Source organism: Ranitomeya imitator, chromosome 8 (genome assembly GCF_032444005.1).
Source record: "Ranitomeya imitator isolate aRanImi1 chromosome 8, aRanImi1.pri, whole genome shotgun sequence".
Lineage (NCBI taxonomy): Eukaryota > Metazoa > Chordata > Amphibia > Anura > Dendrobatidae > Ranitomeya > Ranitomeya imitator.
The window spans coordinates 66,115,080-66,133,651 of NC_091289.1; the positions used below are offsets into that span (position 1 = coordinate 66,115,080).

Below are 18,572 nucleotides of genomic sequence, written 5' to 3' on the forward strand. Positions count from 1 at the left end.
TGCCTATATTGGCTGATTCTAGATATGGCTATAACAATACAGCGGCCCACCAATGGGGAATAATACTGAGAAAGGTACCCAGGGAGACCTACATATAACGCCAAGTGGCATAACAAAAGCGCTCCCAATACGGATAACACTCATACCCCCAATCTTACCGGGTACTGGGTATCCCTGAATTGAGCGCGGACCCCCTTTTTCAGAATGGGTTGAATAACTGCATCCGCTGCCCACGTCGTTTACAAATTTCACAAAGTGCGTCAATACTTTGGCCCAACGCATAGCAACAGACCCGTACCGACGCAAGTATGAAAGAGGCCTTAATGAGCGTTTAATTTTTAAAAAAAAAAAAAAAACGGCATGGGCTCCTGCGCAATTTTCTGCGCCAGAGGGGGAAAGCCGACGGCCGGGGGCCAATATTTGTAGCCTGCTATGAATATCAGCCCACAGCTGTCTGTGTAGCCTTTACTGGCTACAGAAAGGCTATGCAGACAGCTGCGGGCTGATATTCATAGCCTAGAGGGGGCCATGGATATTGGGCCCCCGGCTACAAATACCAGTCCGCAGCCGCCCCAGAAATGGCGCATCTGTAAGATGCGCCAATTCCGGCACTTAGCCCCTCTCTTCCCACTCCCGTGTAGCGGTGGGATATGGGGTAATAAGGGGTTAATGTCACCTTGCTATTGTAAGGTGACATTAAGCCGGGTTAATAACGGAGAGGCGTCAATAAGACTCAGCCTATCCATTATTAATCCAATACTAGTAAAGGGTTGATAAAACACACATTAGGAAAAAATTATTTTATTATTCTTCATTTAACCATACTTACCATACTTTAGCGCCTGCAAAAAACAAAATAATAAACAGTATATTACCTGTCCGCCATAGTCCAATTAATAACGAGTACCCCACGACGATCTCCCCTAAAGAATAGTGACATCAGCTGATGTCACTGCTCTATAGGACCTTCAGTGACACACTGACAGGAGACAATGGCTCCTGCAGTGCATCACTGAACTATAGTAACCTCTCAGAGTCTCACTTTATGGCAATTGCTGCGTGGCAAAATTTCTCACACAGCAGTGCCAAAAGGGAGATTAGGGACTATTTTTTTACAGTGGCAGAGGAATACAGTGCGGAAGGAAACATTGTGTTCCTGGAGCCCCTAGTGAGTGGTCGCATCAGCTGATGCTGCCGTTCTCCACGGGAGACCGTCGTGGGAGACTCGTGGATTTCTGCGGATCAGGGAGTATATTGGTTCTTTGATATTTTAATCTTTTTTACAGATGAAACTGGCTACGGGGAGCAAAATGACAAGTAATGGTGAGTAGAGTTGAGCGACTTTTACTTTTTTAGGATCGAGTCGGGTTTCGTGAAACCCGTTTTTGTCAAAAGTCGGGTCAGGTGAAATCGGCTGATTATTGGGAAAAGTCGGGGGCCGACTGAAACACGAAACCCAATGCAAGTCAATGGGGGAATCAAAGTCAACAGTGAGTGGAGGACAGGAAAACACCTACAGTGCCCATTTTAATGCCAAAAACATCAATTCTTATTTCTTAAGCTTGTCAATCTTAATTTACTTTATAATAATAGTTAGGCATTGAAAACAGAGGGTCATTTGGCTAAAGTTGTGGGGGGGTAGGGCTGGTTCAAGATTTTCGTGGGCTCAGGAAACGCAGAATACTTCACAGCGGTGGAGCAGGGAGAGGTAAGTATTTCAACTTTGCAAGTGCTGTGATCCTGAGCAAGCAGGGCGGGGGCACTCATTGGCACTGGCACAGGGCCCCTCATAGTACGGCGGTGTGTTTGACGGCGGGTGGCGACTCCCACTGCCAGAAACACTTTTGCGTACTATGAGAGGTCCTGTGCCAGTACCAACGAGTATGCCCCCCACCTGATGAAGGAAACTGCACTTTCATCTGCACCTTCCTCTTTGTCCCCGTGTAAGGTGGTATAGTATGCAGGAAGAGGAACCTGACTTTCAGCAGGGTCTGATTCAGGCTGTGTAGAGTGCAAGGGGAATGTAGTGGTCTGGGTCAATGTACCAGCAGACTCATCTAGCAGTGGCTGGGCAATGGGCAGGATGAGGAGGAAACACAGATATAGGCCCTAATAATAAAGTAGACTAAATGCAGTTCAAAATTGGTAACAGGACTAAACAGGCAGCATTGCTTTGTTCAGTGGAGGACAACTGTAATGAGTGGAGCAGACACAGTTTGTAGGCCCACAATAAAAAAGTAGGCTAAATTCAGTTCAAAATTGGTAACAGGACTAAACAGGCGGCATAGCTTTGTTCAGTGGAGGACAACTGTAATGAGTGGCGCAGACACAGTTTGTAGGCCCAAATACAAAAGTAGGCTAAAAGCAGTTCAAAATTGGTAACAGGACTAAACAGGCGGCATAGCTTTGTTCAGTGGAGAACAACTGTAATGAGTGGCACAGACACAGTTTGTAGGACCAAAATAAAAAAGTAGGCTAAATGCAGTTCAAAATTGGTGACAGGACTAAACAGGCGGCATAGCTAGGTACTGGGGTGGGCTCTTCTGCTGAGTAGCAGACAGTGGTAGTAGGCGCCAAGTATTAACTGGTCAAAATTGAGGCCAGGGCCCCTGTATATTTTAACTATCATCTATCATTTCAACAAATTTGTATTGGCAGTGCCATTGAAGGATTTAATGGCACAGACTACACAGTGGTGGAGCAGGGAGAGGTAAATATTGCCAGTGGTAGAGCACTGTTCGAGCTGGGGGGAACACTCTCTAGTGGGCTGCGGTACTGGCACAGGGCCCCTCATATTACGATGGTGTGTCTGACATTAGTTGTGCACCACCACTGTCAGAGACACTTCATTGTACTATGAGGGACCCTGTGCCAGTGCCGTCAGCCAAGAGTGGGCGCACCCACCTGTCCAGGCAAACGGCACTCGCACAGGTGCTTGCGCCAGGTGGTGACCACAGCCCTGTGGGGGGGAGTCAGCCCATTTAGGGAGGTATAAAAATGGCCTATGGTGGACATTCAGCAGCTGCAAATAGAGGAATTGGAGAAGTCAGTAAGAGGAGGCCAAAAGCAAGACATTTTTCAGGCAAGCTACGTGTCAGCAGGGGAAGGTGGGGCTAAATAATTTGAAATCCATGATTGGTTCATTTTAATGAAGGTTAGATCATCAACATTCTGGGTAGCCAGACATGTCCTTTTTTCGGTCAGTATTGAACCAGCAGCACTGAAGACTCTTTCTGATAGCACACTAGAAGCTGGGCAAGCGAGCTCCTGTAATGCATATTCTGCCAATTCAGGCCAGGTGTCTATTTTAGATGCCCAGTAATCAAAGGGGAATGACCTGTGAGGGAGAACATCGATAAGGGAGGAAAAGTAGTTCGTAAACATACTGGACAAATGCTGTCTCCTGTCACTTTGAATCGATGCAGCAGTACCTGTCGTGTCAGCGGTCATAGCGAAATCACTCCACAACCTGGTCATAAAACCCCTCTGTCCAACGCCACTTCGGATTTGTGAACCTCTAACACCTCTGCCATGTTGCCCCCTACGGCCCGTGTGAGAACCATCACCGCCGCTGTTTGCTGGGAATGCCTGATAGAAACGGTCTACAAGAGTTGCTTGTTTGGTAGCCAATATTTGCTCAAAGTTCTCATGTGGCATGATATTTTGTCATTTTCCTTTATATCGTGGATCCAGGAGGCAGGCTAATCAGTAATCGTCATCTGTCATCATTTTGATAATGCGGGTGTCCCTTTTTAGGATAGGCAAGGCATACTCAGCCAAGTGGGCCAATGTTCCAGGTGTCAATTCACTGCTTGTGCTGGGTTGAGGAGCACTTTCTTGCAAATAAACATCACTTGTGTCCCGCAAAAATCCTGTACCTGACCTTGCAATGCCACCAGTTTCTATTGCCCCCTGTGAAGCATCCTCCTCCCATAAATATTCATCCCCATCATCATCCTCCTCCTCCTCTTCGTCCGCCACCTTGTCCAGGAGAGTTCCCTGAGCAGACAATTGCTGACTGTCATCAAGGCTTCCCTCCTCCTCGGCTGCTGACACCAACTACTTAATGTGCGTCAAACTTTGCATCAGCAGACGCATTAGTGGGATGCTCATGCTTATGATGGTGTCATCTGCACTTACTAGCCGTGTGCATTCCTCAAAACACTGAAGGACTTGACAGAGGTCTTGGAGCTTCGACCACTGCACACCAGACAACTCCATGTCTGCCATCCAACTGCCTGCCCGTGTATGTGTATCCCTCCACAAATGAATTACATCACGCCTCTATTCGCACAGCCTTTGAACCATGTGCAGTGTTGAGTTCCACCTTGTTGCAACGTTGATTATTAGGCAGTGCTGGGGAAGATTCAGCGATCGCTGATGGTTCAGCATACGGCTGGAGTGTAAGGGCGACCGGCGGATGTGCGAGCAAAATCTTTGCACCTTCAGGAGCAGGGCTGGTAACTCCGGATAATTTTTGAGGAAGCACTGCACCACCGGGTTCAAGGTGTGAGCAAGCCAAGGTATGTGTTTAAGTTCTGAAAGGGCTATGGCAGCCATAAAATTCCTTCTGTTATCACTGAATACCTTGCCTGCCTCAAGATGTACACTGCCCAGCCATGACTGAGTTTGTTGCTGCAAGTACTCGGCCAGTACTTCCGCGGTGTGTCTGTTGTCGCCCAAACACTTCATTTGTAACACAGCCTGCTGACGCTTACCACTAGCTGTTCGATATTGGGACAACTCGTGTGCAACACTGGCAGCTGCGGATGGAGTGGTCGTGCGACTGCGCTCTGTGGACGAGCTTTCGCTTCTGGAGGAGGAGGAGGGGGGGTGGCGAACGCCTACAGCAAACTGTTTCCTAGACCGTGGGCTAGGCAGAACTGTCCCACTATGGCTGTCCCCTGTGGACCCTGCATCCACCACATTAACCCAGTGTGCCATGATGGACACGTAAAGTCCCTGGCCTGGTCCATGCATCTGTTGTGAGGTGCACCTTTCTACTGACTGATTGCCTCACTGCATGGACAATGCGGTCTTTGACATGCTGGTGGAGGGCTGGGATGGCTTTTCTCGCAAAGGAGTGTCGACTGGGTCGGTCATAGCGTGGTACTACGTAGGCCATCAGAGCTTTGAAAGCTTCGCTTTCAAACAACCGGTAGGGCATCATCTCTATATAGATTAGTCTAGCAATGTGCGCATTCAAACCATGTGTACGTGGATGAGAAGATGAGTACTTTCTTTTCCTAACGAGAGTCTCTTGTAGGGTGAGCTGGACTGGAGAGCTGCATATGGTGGAACTAGCGGTGGTAGTGGTGGTGGACATGGCGGATTGAGAGAGGGTTGGTGATGGTATTTTCGATGTTGGCCTACATACAGTGTTTCCTACCAATAACTTTGTGATTCCCTGACTGCTTTGGCCTTGCCACGATACCTCCACATTTGCTGCTGGTGGTGTCCTAACCGGTGGGCTTACAGTGAGGGAAGCAATGTAGCGTTGCTGACTACCTTCATTCTGAGCAGGTGCACCAACAGTACGGGACAGTTGGTAGTTAGTCCAGGCTTGCAAGTGCATGCTGGTTAAATGTCTAAGCATGCACGTTGTATTTAAATTTTGGAGATTCTTCCCTCTGCTAAAGGTCTTTGAGCATTTCTTACAGATAATTTTTGACAGATCTTTCGGATCTTGGTTAAAAAATTGCCACACTAAACTTTTCCTACTATGGAATACCTTTTCAGGCATTGCACGCTGTACTACTTTTACCGGATGGCCACGCTGTCCTAAAACTGTTTTTGTTTTTAACAAACGTTTTTGGCCTGATACGGGCCTGCCAGATGACAGCTGTTGCGATGTAGATGGCTGCTGCGGATCATCCTCCTCCGCTTCTGAGCTACAGGCAGCGGCACCCTCTTCCTCCAATGGCTGCCAATCTGGGTCAACAACTGGGTCATCTAATCACCTCCTCTTCAATGTCATGTGCACCTTCCTCTGTGTCACCGTGTAAGGTGCTATAGCATTCGAGACTGTAAAACAAGGTAGAAGGTGTATATAAACGTGTTGAGATTTTAAATCTCCCTTTTTTTGGGGGGAGACTGAACAAAAAATCAGGCCCTGTGCAAAAAACAACACAATGTAAGTGGCTGAAAGTGGCTGGCTGATATATGACAAACTAACACGATAGAAGTATATCCACTTTGTGAGAATTTGAATCTCCCTTTTTTTTGGGAGACTGAAAGACAACTTATAAACATAAGGATGAATGACCTCGGGGAGATCAAAACATCCAACACCGCGGAGACACCATCACGTGTTTCTCAACGCAGTGATCGAGAACACTGTCCCCATCCCTTATGGGAAATATGCAAATGCATGTAGAAAAGCCGCAGAGACACAATCACGTGTTTCTCAACGCAAGCAATAAATAGCCAGGTCTTTCACCAGAAAGGAACAACCATGGGAAGGGCAGCATCCAAAAAGGAAATCCACCAATGCCAAAACATGGCATCCATGCACAGACAGCTGTTTCGGGGTATTTGCCCCTCATGAGTGTGGAGTAGGAAACTGGCTATTCGGAGCAGTGGCTAGTAAAAGGACTATAAACATAAGGAAGAATGACCTCGGGGAGATCAAAACATCCAACACGCGGAGACACCATCACAAGTTTCTCAACGCAGTGATCCAGAACACTGCCCCCATCCCTTATGGGAAATATGCAAATGCATGTAGAAAAGCCACGGAGACACCATCACGTGTTTCTCAACGCAAGCAATAAATAGCCAGGTCTTTCACCGGGAAGGAACAACCACGGGAAGGGCATCATCCAAGAAGGAAAACCACAGAAGTATATCCACTTTGTGAGAATTTGAATCTCCCTTTTTATTGTGGGACTGGACCACTACTTAGGCCCAGTGTATATAACAATGCTCTCTAAGTGGCAGAAAGTGGTTGGCTGATATACGACAAACTAACAGGACAGAAGTATATCCACTTTGTGAGAATTTGATTCTCCCTTTTTTTTGGGAGACTGAACCACAACTTAGGCCCAGTGTATATAACAACGCAATCTAAGTGGCAGAAAGTTGCTGGCTGACATACAACAAACTATCAGGACAGAAGTATATCCACTTTGTGAGAATTTGAATCTCCATTTTTTGGGGGGAGACTGAACCAAAACTCAAAGCCCAGTGTATAAAAAAACACAATGTAAGTGGCAGAAAGTGGCTGGAAGATATATGAAAAAATACAAGGACTGTAGTACAATTTCAATTTCCCTACAATGATCTCAGGAAAAGTATGGCAGCAATAAAAAGGACTGCTGCAAACAAAAGTGTGGACAAATAAACAAGATAACTGTGCAGAAAGGATCAACAGGATTTTTGCTTTTAAAAAAGCAGTTGGTTTGCACAGCGGCGTGCAAAAAGCAATGCAGCTATCAGGGAGCCTTATAAGGCAACCTAATAAGCTACAGAGCTGATGCACAAAAATATAAACTCCACTGTCCCTGCAAACAAATGGTGGTGTTGGACAGTGGAAATCGCTACAGCACAAGCAGTTTCGGGGCTTAATCTTCCCTCCCTAACTATATCCCTTCTTCTGATGAAGCTGCGGCAACCTCTCCCTATGCAACGATCGGCAGAAGTAAGATGGCGGTCGGCATGCACACCCCTTTATAGCCCCTGTGACGCCACAGAAAGCAAGCCAATCACTGCCCTTCTCTAAGACGGTGGGGACCGGGACTTATGTCATCACGCTGCCCACACTCTGCGTCCTCCTTCATTGGCTGAGAAATGGCGCTGAAAGCGTCATAAGAAACATGACTTTGGCGTGAAGATCGCCGACCTCATGGCCGATCCCACACTAGGATCGGGTTGGGTTTCATGAAAACCGACTTTGCCGAAAGTCGGAGATTTTTTAATTTGTCCGATCCGTTTCGCTCAACCCTAATGGTGAGTGTGTACTCTATGTTATATGTACTGTATGTCTGTATGTATGTATTGTATGTAATGTATGAATGTATTGTATGTAGTATGTTGTATGTATGTTGTATGTATGTAGCATGTATGTAGTATGTATGTAGTATGCATGTAGTATGTATGTGGCATGAATGTATTGTATGTAGTATGTATGTAGTATGCATGCATGTAGTATGTATGTAGTATGTATGTAGTATGTATGTTGCATGTATGTATGTAGCATGTATGTAGTATGTACTGTATGTAGTATGCATGTAGTATGTATGTAGTATGTATGTGGTATGTTGCATGTATGTTGTATGTATGTAGTATGTTGTATGTATGTTGTATGGATGTATGTTGTATGTATGTAGTATGTTTTATGTATGTAGTATGTATGTAGTATGTGGTATGTATGTAGTATGTTGTATGTATGTATGTATGTATGTAGTATGTATGTAGTATGTATGTTTTTTTTTTTACATTCAACACATTAGCCGGATGATGGGACTACTACTGTACCATCATTGGCTAATGTGTCAATCACTGCCATTGTAGCAGGCATAGCCTGATGGGACTTGTAGTCCCATCGGACGATGCCTGCTCACCCGCACAGACCCCCATCAGGCCGTACAGACCCCAGAGAGGCTATTACAGACCCCCGGCAGGAAGCACAGACTCCCTGTGAGGCCCGTACAGACCCCTGGCAGGCCACACAGACCCCCGGCAGGCCTCACAAACCCCAGAGAGGCCCGTACAGACCCCCGGCAGGCCGCACAGACCCCCGGCAGGCCGCACAGACCCCAGAGAGGCCCGTACAGACCCCCGGCAGGCCGCGCAGACCCCAGAGAGCCCCGTACAGACCCCCGGCAGGCCGCACAGACCCCAGAGAGGCTGCACAGACCCCAGAGAGGCCCGCACAGACCCCCGAGAGGCCCATACAGACCCCCGGCTGCCCACACAGACCCCTGGCAGGCCCTCACAGACCCCCAAGAAGCCCGTACAGACCCCCGGCAGGCCTGCACAGAGCCCCCATGGTCCCGCACAGACACACAGTCTCTGCCCACGCACTGCCCACACTCTTCCCCCCTCTGGAACAGGATGTACAAGGACAGAAAGGGCTTATTTTAATTCCAATATTTGTGTCCCATTGACTTGCAATGGTATCAGGTATCGGTATCAGCGATATCCGATATCTTTTGGATATCGGTCGATCCAATCCGATACCGATATTTCCGAATATCGGAAGGTATCGCTCAACACTAATCACAACCCTCAACATAACGAAGTGATACTGGCAGATTTCCATGTCACGGGGCACCAAAGAGAAGAAGGCTTTCTCAACGCCGGATGGCTGCTTTCATTGCACCAGTATGCCATTTGGTCTGCAGGGGGCCCCCGCTAACTTCCAGAGGGCGATGGATCAGATCTTGGCACCACATAGGAAGTATGCTACCACTTACTTGGATGACATCATCATCTTCAGCCATGACTGAGTTCGCACCTCCCAAAAGTACAGGCAGTCCTCGATGCCTTGAGGAAAGTGGGATTTACAATAAACCTGAAGAAATAAGCCATCGGGAAGCAGGAGGCCACGTACTTTGGCTACATCATCAGGCACGGAGTAGTAAAGTTCCAATGGAATAAGATAGAGGCAATTCAGAAGTTGCCGCAACCATTTTCCAAGATGCAAGTGAGGGCATTTCTTGGGATTGTGGGGTATTATCTGTGGTTTATCCCAAACTTTGCCACGATTGCCACATTGTTAGTGGATGTCCTCAGCAGAACCAGGCTGACTGTGGTAAAATGGGCTCCTGACAAAGAGCAGGCATTTCTGGAACTCAAGTGGGCTTTGTGTAGGCATCCGGTCCTGGTCACACCACATTTTAAGAAGGTGTTTGTGTTACAGACCAATGCTTCAGAGGCTGGATTAGGAGCCGTACTCTCACAAGAAATAAAAGGAGAAGAGCATCCCATCCTGTATATGAGCCAAAAATTCTCTACTTGTGAGAAGAATTATGCAATTGTGGAGAAGGAGTGCTTGGCCATAAAGTGGGCAGTCGATACACTAAAGTACCACCTTCTGGGCCAGAGATTCAAATTGGTGTCAGACCATGCCCTGCTGAGATAGTTGAGTGACAAAAAGGGTGAGAATACCAGGGTGCTTGGTGGTTCTTTTCTCTTCAGGACTTCTCGTTTCATGTTGAACACAGGCCAGGAAGGTTGCATGGTAATGCGGATGCCTTCTCCCGAATTACCTGCAGTGGGAAGCCTGCAGGACAAGGACTCTGATAGACTTTATCTTTTTTTTACCATTATGTCAGAAAGGCTCTGTTTATTTTTCTGAACCGTGCGGAGGTTTATGCTGTTTACAATAAACCAACAGGTGAATTGCTACCATTACCGTTACTGTAACTACCTTGTGAAGCAAAGGAGTGAGTCCACCCCTCACAATGACTATATAATATGAGTTTCACTTTTTGTATTGAAGAATTGAAATAAATTATCTTTTTGATGATATTTTAAAATTGTGAGACGCACTCACTTGTATGTGTATATATACAGTATATATATACAACTCTGGCAAAAATTAAGGGACAACCACATCAAAACCCTGTCATGGACAGCCTAATCTCCAGACCTGAACCCCATTGAAAACCTCTGGAATGTAATCAAGAGGATGATGGATAGTCAAAAGCCATCAAATAAAGAACTACTCAAATTTTTGCCCCAGAAGCAGTGTGAAAGTCTGGTGGAAAGCATGCCAAGACGCATGAAAGCTGTGACTAAAAATCATGGTTATTCCACAAAATATTGATTTCTGAACTCTTCCTGAGTTAAAGATTAGTATTGTTGCTTCTAAATGATTGTGAACTTGTTTTCTTTACATTATCTAAGGTCTGAAAGCACTGTTTTTTTTTTAATTTTGACCATTTTTCTTTGTCAGAAAAAGAAACAAAAATGTATTGCTTGGAAATTCGGAGACCTGTTGTCAGAAGTTTATAAACTAAAAGAACAATTTATATTTTACTCAAAAATATACCTATAAAGAGAAAAATCAAAAAAAGAACATTTTGCAGTGGTCTCTTAATTCTTACCAGAGCTATATATACAATGGGTGCGGAAAGTATTCAGACCCCTTTAAATTTATCACTCTTTGTTTCCTTGCAGCCATTTTGTAAATTCAAAAAAAGTTCATTTTTTTTTCTCATTAATGTATACTCTGCATGCCATCTTGACTGAAAAAAAAAAACAACAGAAATGTTGTAATTTTTGTAAATGTATTAGAAAAGAAAAACTGAAATATCACATGGTCATAAGTATTCAGACCCTTTGCTCAGTATTGAGTAGAAGCACCCTTTTGCGGTAGTACAGCCATGAGTCTTCTTGGGAATGATGCAACAAGTTTTTCACACCAAGATTTGGGGATCATCTGCCATTCTTCCTTGTAGATCCTCTCCAGTCCTTTCAGGTTGGATGGTGAATGTTGGAGGACATCGATTTTCAGGTCTCTCCAGAAATGCTCATTTGGGTTTAGGTCAGGGCTCTGGCTGGGCCAGTCAAGAATGGTCACAGAGTTATTCTGAAGCCACTCCTTTGTTATTTTAGCTGTGTGCTTAGGGTCACTGCCTTGTTGCAAGGTGAACCTTTGGCCAAGTCTGAGGTCCAGAGCACTCTGGAAGAGGATTTCATCCAGGATATCTCTGTACTTGGCCGTATTCATGTTTCCTTCAATGGCAACCAGTCGTCCTGTCCCTGCAGCTGAAAAAAACCCATAGCATGTTGATGCCACCACCACATTTCATTGTTGGGATTGTATTGGGCAGTTGATGAGCAGTGCCTGGTTTTCTCCACACATATCACTTAGAATTATCACCAAAAAGGTCTATTTTCGTCTCATCAGACCAGAGAATCTTATTTCTCATAGTCTGGGAGTCCTTCATGTGTTTTATAGCGAACTCTATGCGGGTTTTCATATGTCTTGCACTGAGGAGAAGCTTCCATCTGGCCACTCTGCCTTAAAGGCCCGACTGGTGGAGGGCTGCAGAGATATTTGACTTTGTGTAACTTTCTCCCATCTCCCTACTGCATCTATGAAACTCAGCCACAGTGATCTAGGGGTTCTTCTTTACCTTTCTCATCAAGGCTTTTCTCCCACGATTGCTCACTTTGGTTGGATGGCCAAGTCTAGGAAGACTTCTTCCATTTAAAGATTATAGAGGCCACGGTGCTCTTAGGAACTTTGAGTACTGCAGAAATTCTTTTGTAACCTTGGCCAGATCTGTGCCTTGCCACAATTCTGTCTCTGAGCTCCTTGGTCAGTTCCTTTGACCTCATGATTCTCATTTGGTCTGACATGCACTGTGAGCTGTGAGGTCTAATATAGATAGGTGTGTGCCTTTCCAAATCAAGTCCTATGAGTTTAATTAAACACAGCTGGACTCCAATGAAGGAGTAGATCCATCTCAAGGAGGACCACAAGGAAATGGACAGCAAGTGACTTAAATATGAGTGACTGAGCAAAGGGTCTGAATACTTATGACCATGTGATATTTCAGTTTTTCTTTTTTAATAAATATGCAAACATTTCTACATTTCTGTTTTTTTCAGTCAAGATGGGGTGCAGAGTGTACTTTAATGAGAAAAAAATGGACTTTTTTGAATTTACCAAATGGCTGCAATGAAGCAAAGAGTGAAAAATTTAAAGGGGTCTGAATACTTTCCGTACCCGTATACATTGTATATAACAGTTTTCATTAGATTGCAATGGTTGCCAATGCTGTAATAGTATTATATATTACTTTTTGAAGTGTTCTGTGCTCGAGATATAGCAGATCTTCTGCAAGAGAAAAGTGATGTATGTTTAATTGTAAAAAGGCAGTGTTAATTCTGGCCAGAGTCTGAGTCTGTCTTCTCAATCCCTTGGTCACATAAAATGTTTGACAGCTTTCTCTGTATGAGTGTGCATGTGCACACTAGGGAAGCAGTACGTATTTGTCGAGTTGCTCCCTGGCTCATACTCCTCTATTAACCATACAATGCCACAGAAAACAGTGTTAAACTGTGTCACCAAAGTATGTAGCCTCATTAGCCAATGTTTCCTTTGGCAAGACAGTATAGGTCAAATAATTCATTCGGCAGGACAGTATAGGAGAAATAACTCCTTGTAGATATGGTATAAGTATAACATATAACCCAAGAACCACATTACTAAAACTGATTTATTCTAGGTGAAAGAAGATGGTTCCAGTAGTTTTAATGAAACAAACCTGCTCTTGACAACATATGATTTATTTATCGCTGGGTCAGAAACTATAAGTATCACCCTGAGGTGGGCAGTGCTGTTTATGATCCTCTACCCTGATGTACAATGTGAGTAAAAACATATATTAAGGTTTAGTAATCACATAGTAAGATACAGAGGGATTTGGTTTAGAGGGGCGAAACCTCTGAGTGGGCACCTAACCTGGTAACCCCGATTTCAAATATGTTGGCATATAGGAGCACTTTTCACACTGGAGGAGATCACAAGGCACAGACCTTCATGCTGCGGTGACCCACCTTTGGCCTGCTTATCTCTGGCCGCTGCATTAAAGCAACAGAGATAAGTCTTTAAAAACAAGCTAGAGCTTGAGAAAAGAATGTAGCTTGCTGCATAAATATGGGAGCAGAATTAAACTTACTGCCTACATGGATACTGCAACAGAAGCAAGCTGACTATATAGACATGAGAACAGAACCAAGATTACTACATAGATACAGGAATTGAAATGAGCTTACTGAAGAGATATGGGAGCAGTACCAAGCTTACTACAGAGATATGGGAACAGAACCAAGTTTACAAAGTCTATTACATAAATACAGTAATAGAACCAAGCCTGATAGATAGAAACAGGAACAGAACCAAGCTTACTACTTAGATAAGGTACCATAACTGAGCCTACTGTATAGATACGGGAACATAACCAAGCTTAATACATAGATACAGTACCATAACCCAGCTCTCTAAATATAGAAAAGTTACCTAGTTAGGCTCCTTTGAAAATCATCTTAAAATTAAAAAAAACCTTTTGGAAACTTTATTTTGACCCTCAAAAAATATTTCCAATGCTGTGTTAATATACAGCTTTTTACATATTTTCTGGGTCAAGTCATATCAATGCTCCATATGCAGTTTGAATTTGACCAATCACATGACAAACTTTTTCTTTTCTGATAAACCCAACTGAAACAATGAGAGAAGCAGAAGAGAGAGTGCTTGTCTCTATAATAATTGCATATGGAACGGTGATGTGAAGAGCACAGAGAGTTAAAACAGACAAATTCTAATAGTGCATTACATAAAGTTCAGAGTCAATGAAATTCTCCAACTGGATGTCTTCCTGGAGCAGAACAATATTGTATCATACAATTATTAGGTTCTGTAGAAGGACGTAGATCTGGGGATTTATTATGATGGAATATAGGCTGAACTGGATGGACAAATGTCTTTTTTCGGCCTTACTAACTATGTTACTATGTAACTGTTCTAGACACCTCTTTAAAGTAAACTTGTCACATTGAGAAATGCTATTTATCTGAAGATATAGGGTCAATCTGCAGGAAAATAGTGTTTAACCCCTTGGTGACAGAGCCAATTTTGTACTAAATGACCGAGCCAATTTTTACAATTCTGACCACTGTCACTTTATGAGGTCATAGCTCTGGAAGGCTTCCCACTGATTGTGATAAAAAAATTTCATTACATATTGTACTTCATATTAGTCGTCAAATTTCTTTGATATGACTTGCGTTTATTTATAAAAAAAAAAGGCAATTTTGCAAAAATTTGGAAAATTTTGAAATTTTCCAAATTTTAATTTTTGTGCCCTTAAATCAGAGAGTCATATCGCACAAAATTATTAATAAATAACATTTCCCACATGTCTACTTTACATCAGCACAATTTTGGAAACATAATTTTTTTTTTGTTAGGATGTTATAAGGGTTAAAAGTTTTTCATTTTTCCAACAAACTTTACAAAATCATTATTTTTAGGGACCACCTCACATTTGAAGTGAGTTTGGGGGGTCAATATAACCAGAATTGACATAGTTACATAGTTAAGTAGGTTGAATAAAGACCTCGGTCCATCAAGTTCAACCTTTCTCCACCAATTGAACATTTCATCACTAATCTAGCTATAACCCACAATGTTATGTGTATCAACAAAATTATCCAGCCCATTTTTAAAAGCTGTTAGTGTCTGTCATTACTACCTCCTGTGGTCGGGCATTCCACAGTATGACTGCTCTAACTGTAAAAAACTCTTTCCTGTTTAGCTGCCGGAATTGCCTGTCTTCCACCCATAATTAGTGCTCCCTAGTCCTCAGGACAGTCCTTGGAAGGAACAAGTCATGTGCCAGTGCTTTGTACTAGCCACACATGTAAATGAGATCCCCTCTGAGGCGTATTTTTTCTCAGCTAAACAAGCCCAACTTTTCTAACCTTTTCTCATATGAGAGGCCTTCCATGCCTTGTAATAATCTAGTTGCCCGTTGTTGAACTGATTCTAACTTCTGAATATCCTTTTTAAAACATGTAGCCCAAAACTGGATTCCATATTATAGATGTAGCCTCACCAGTGATTTATAAAGGGGTAATAATACGTTGGGAGATTTTGTCTTTTTTTATACATCCTTAACCCCTTAGTGACAGAGCCAATTTGGTACTTAATGACCGAGCCAAGTTTTACAATTCTGACTACTGTCACTTTATGAGGTTATAACTCTGGAACGCTTCAACGGATCCCGCTGATTCTGAGATTGTTTTTTCGTGACATATTGTACTTCATGATAGTGGTAACATTTCTTCGATATTACTTGCGATTATTTATGAAAAAAACAGAAATATGGCGAAAATTTTTAAAATTTTGCAATTTTCAAACTTTGTCTTTTTATGCCCTTAAATCAGAGAGATATGTCATGAAAAATAGTTAATAAATAACATTTCCCACATGTCTACTTTACATCAGCACAATTTTGGAAACAAATGTTTTTTTTGTTAGGGAATTATAAGGGTTAAAAGTTGACCAGCAATTTCTCATTTTTACAACACCATTTTTTTTAGGGACCACATCACATTTGAAGTAATTTTGAGGGGTCTATATGATAGAAAATAACCAAGTATGACACCATTCTAAAAACTGCACCCCTCAAGGTGCTCAAAACCACATTCAATAAGTTTATTAACCCTTTACGTGCTTCACAGGAACTGAAACAATGTGGAAGGAAAAAATGAACATTTAACTTTTTTTTGCAAACATTTTAATTCAGAACCATTTTTTTTATTTTCACATGTGTAAAAACAGAAATGTAACCATAAATTTTGTTATGCAATTTCTCCTGAATACGCCAATACCCCATATGTGGGGGTAAACCACTTTTTGGGCGCACCGCAGAACTTGGAAGTGAAGGAGTGCCGTTTTACTTTTTCAATGTAGAATTGGTTGGAATTGAGATTGGACGCCATGTTGCGTTTGGAGAGCCCCTGATGTGCCTAAACAGTGGAAACCCCCCACAAGTGACACCATTTTGGAAACTAGACCCCTTAAGGAAATTATCTAGATGTGTGGTGAGCACTTTGAACACCCATGTGCTTCACAGAAGTTTATAACGTTGAGCCGTGAAAATAAAAAATCGAATTTTTTTCTCCAAAAATGAATTTTTGCCCCCAAATTTTTATTTTCACAAGGATAACAGGAGAAATTAGACCACAAAAGTTGTTGTGCAATTTCTCCTGAGTACGTCAATACCCCATATGTGGGGGTAAACCACTGTTTGGGTGCACCGCAGAGCTTGGAAAAGAATGAGTGCCGTATTACTTTTTCAATGTAGAATTGGCTGAAATTGAGATCGGACGCCATGTCGCGTTTGGAGAGCCCCTGATGTGCCTAATCAGTAGAAACCCCCACAAGTGACCCCATTTTGGAAACTAGACCCCCCATGGAACTTATCTAGATGTGTGGTGAGAACTTTGAATGCCCAAGTGCTTCACAGAAGTTTAGAATGCAGAGTCGTGAAAATAAAAAATATTTTTTTTCCACAAAAAAGATTTTTTAGCCCCCAAGTTTTTATTTTCACAAGGGTAACGAGAAATCAGACCCCAAAAGTTGTTGTCAACTTTGTCCTGAGTATTCTGGTACCCCATATGTGGGGGTAAACCACTGTTTGGGGGCACGGCAGAGCTCGGAAGGAAGGAGCACCGTTTTGGAATGCAGACTTTGATAGAATGGTCTGAGGGCGTTATGTTGCGTTTGCAGAGCCCCTGATGTACCTAACCAGTAGAAACCCTCCACAAGTGACCCCATTTTGGAAACTAGACCCCCCAAGGAACTTATCTAGATGTGTGGTGAGAACTTTGAATGCCCAAGTGCTTCACAGAAGTTTAGAATGCAGAGTCGTGAAAATAAAAAAAAATTTTTCCACAAAAAAGATATTGTAGCCCCCAAGTTTTTATTTTCACAAGGGTAACAGGAGAAATTGGACTGCAATATTTGTTGTCCAATTTATCCCAAGTACGTTGATGCGCCATATGTGGGGGTAAACCACTGTTTGGGCGCACGGCAGAGCTCGGAAGGGAAGGAGCGCCGTTTTGGAATGCAGACTTTGATAGAATGGTCTGTGGGCGTTATGTTGCGATTGCAGAGCCCCTGATGTACCTAAACAGTAGTAACCCCCCACAAGTGACCCAATTTTGGAAACTAGACCCCCAAGGAACTTATCTAGATGTGTGGTGAGAACTTTGAATGCCCAAGTACTTCACAGAAGTTTAGAATGCAGAGTCGTGAAAATAAAAAATATTTTTTTTTCCACAAAAAAGATTTTGTAGCCCCAAAGTTTTTATTTTCACAAGGGTAACAGGAGAAATTGGACCCCAAAAGTGGTTGTACAATTTATCCCGAGTACGATGATGCCCCATATGTGGGGGTAACCCACTGTTTGAGCGCACGGCATAGCTCAGAAGGGAGGGAGTACCATTTGACTTTTTGAGCGCAAAATTGGCTGTCGTGTTTGGAGACCCCCTGATGTATCTAAACAGTGGAAACACTCCAATTCTAGCTCGAACCCTAACCCCAACACACCCCTAACCCTAATCCCAACCCGATCCATAATCCTAATCACTAACCCTAACGATAATCACAACTCTTACCCCAAAACAACCCTAATGTCAACCCTAACCATAACCCTAATCAAAACTCTAAATCCAACACACCCCTAATCCTAATCTCAACCCTAACCTCAAACCTAACCCTAATCCCAATACACCCCTAATCACAACCCTAACCTTAACCCTAATACCAAACCTAACCCTAATCCCAAGTGTAACCCTAATGCCAACCCTAACCCTACTACCAACCCTAATCCAAACCCTAACCCTAATCCCCACTCTAACCCTAACTTTAGCCGCAACCCTAGCCCTAACTTTAGCCCCAACCCTAGCCCTAACTCTAACCCTAAATTTATCCCCAACCCTAACCCTAGCCCTAACTTTAGCTCCAACCCTAACCCTAGCCCTAACTTTAGCCCCAACCCTAACCCTAGCCCTAAGGCTACTTTCACACTTGCGTTTGGCATCCG

The 18,572-nt window shown here is 43.4% G+C and overlaps 1 protein-coding gene across 2 annotated transcripts in view; it reads left to right on the forward strand.

Annotated features, from left to right (window-relative positions):
• Window positions 1-18,572, forward strand: part of LOC138647787 (cytochrome P450 2D15-like) — a 338,963-nt gene that overhangs the window by 210,943 nt on the left and 109,448 nt on the right. For both annotated transcript variants that reach the window (XM_069737045.1, XM_069737047.1), the window contains exon 6: window positions 13,185-13,326. In XM_069737045.1, coding sequence (XP_069593146.1) covers window positions 13,185-13,326 — 142 coding nt within the window. The remainder of the gene's footprint in view (window positions 1-13,184; window positions 13,327-18,572) is intronic.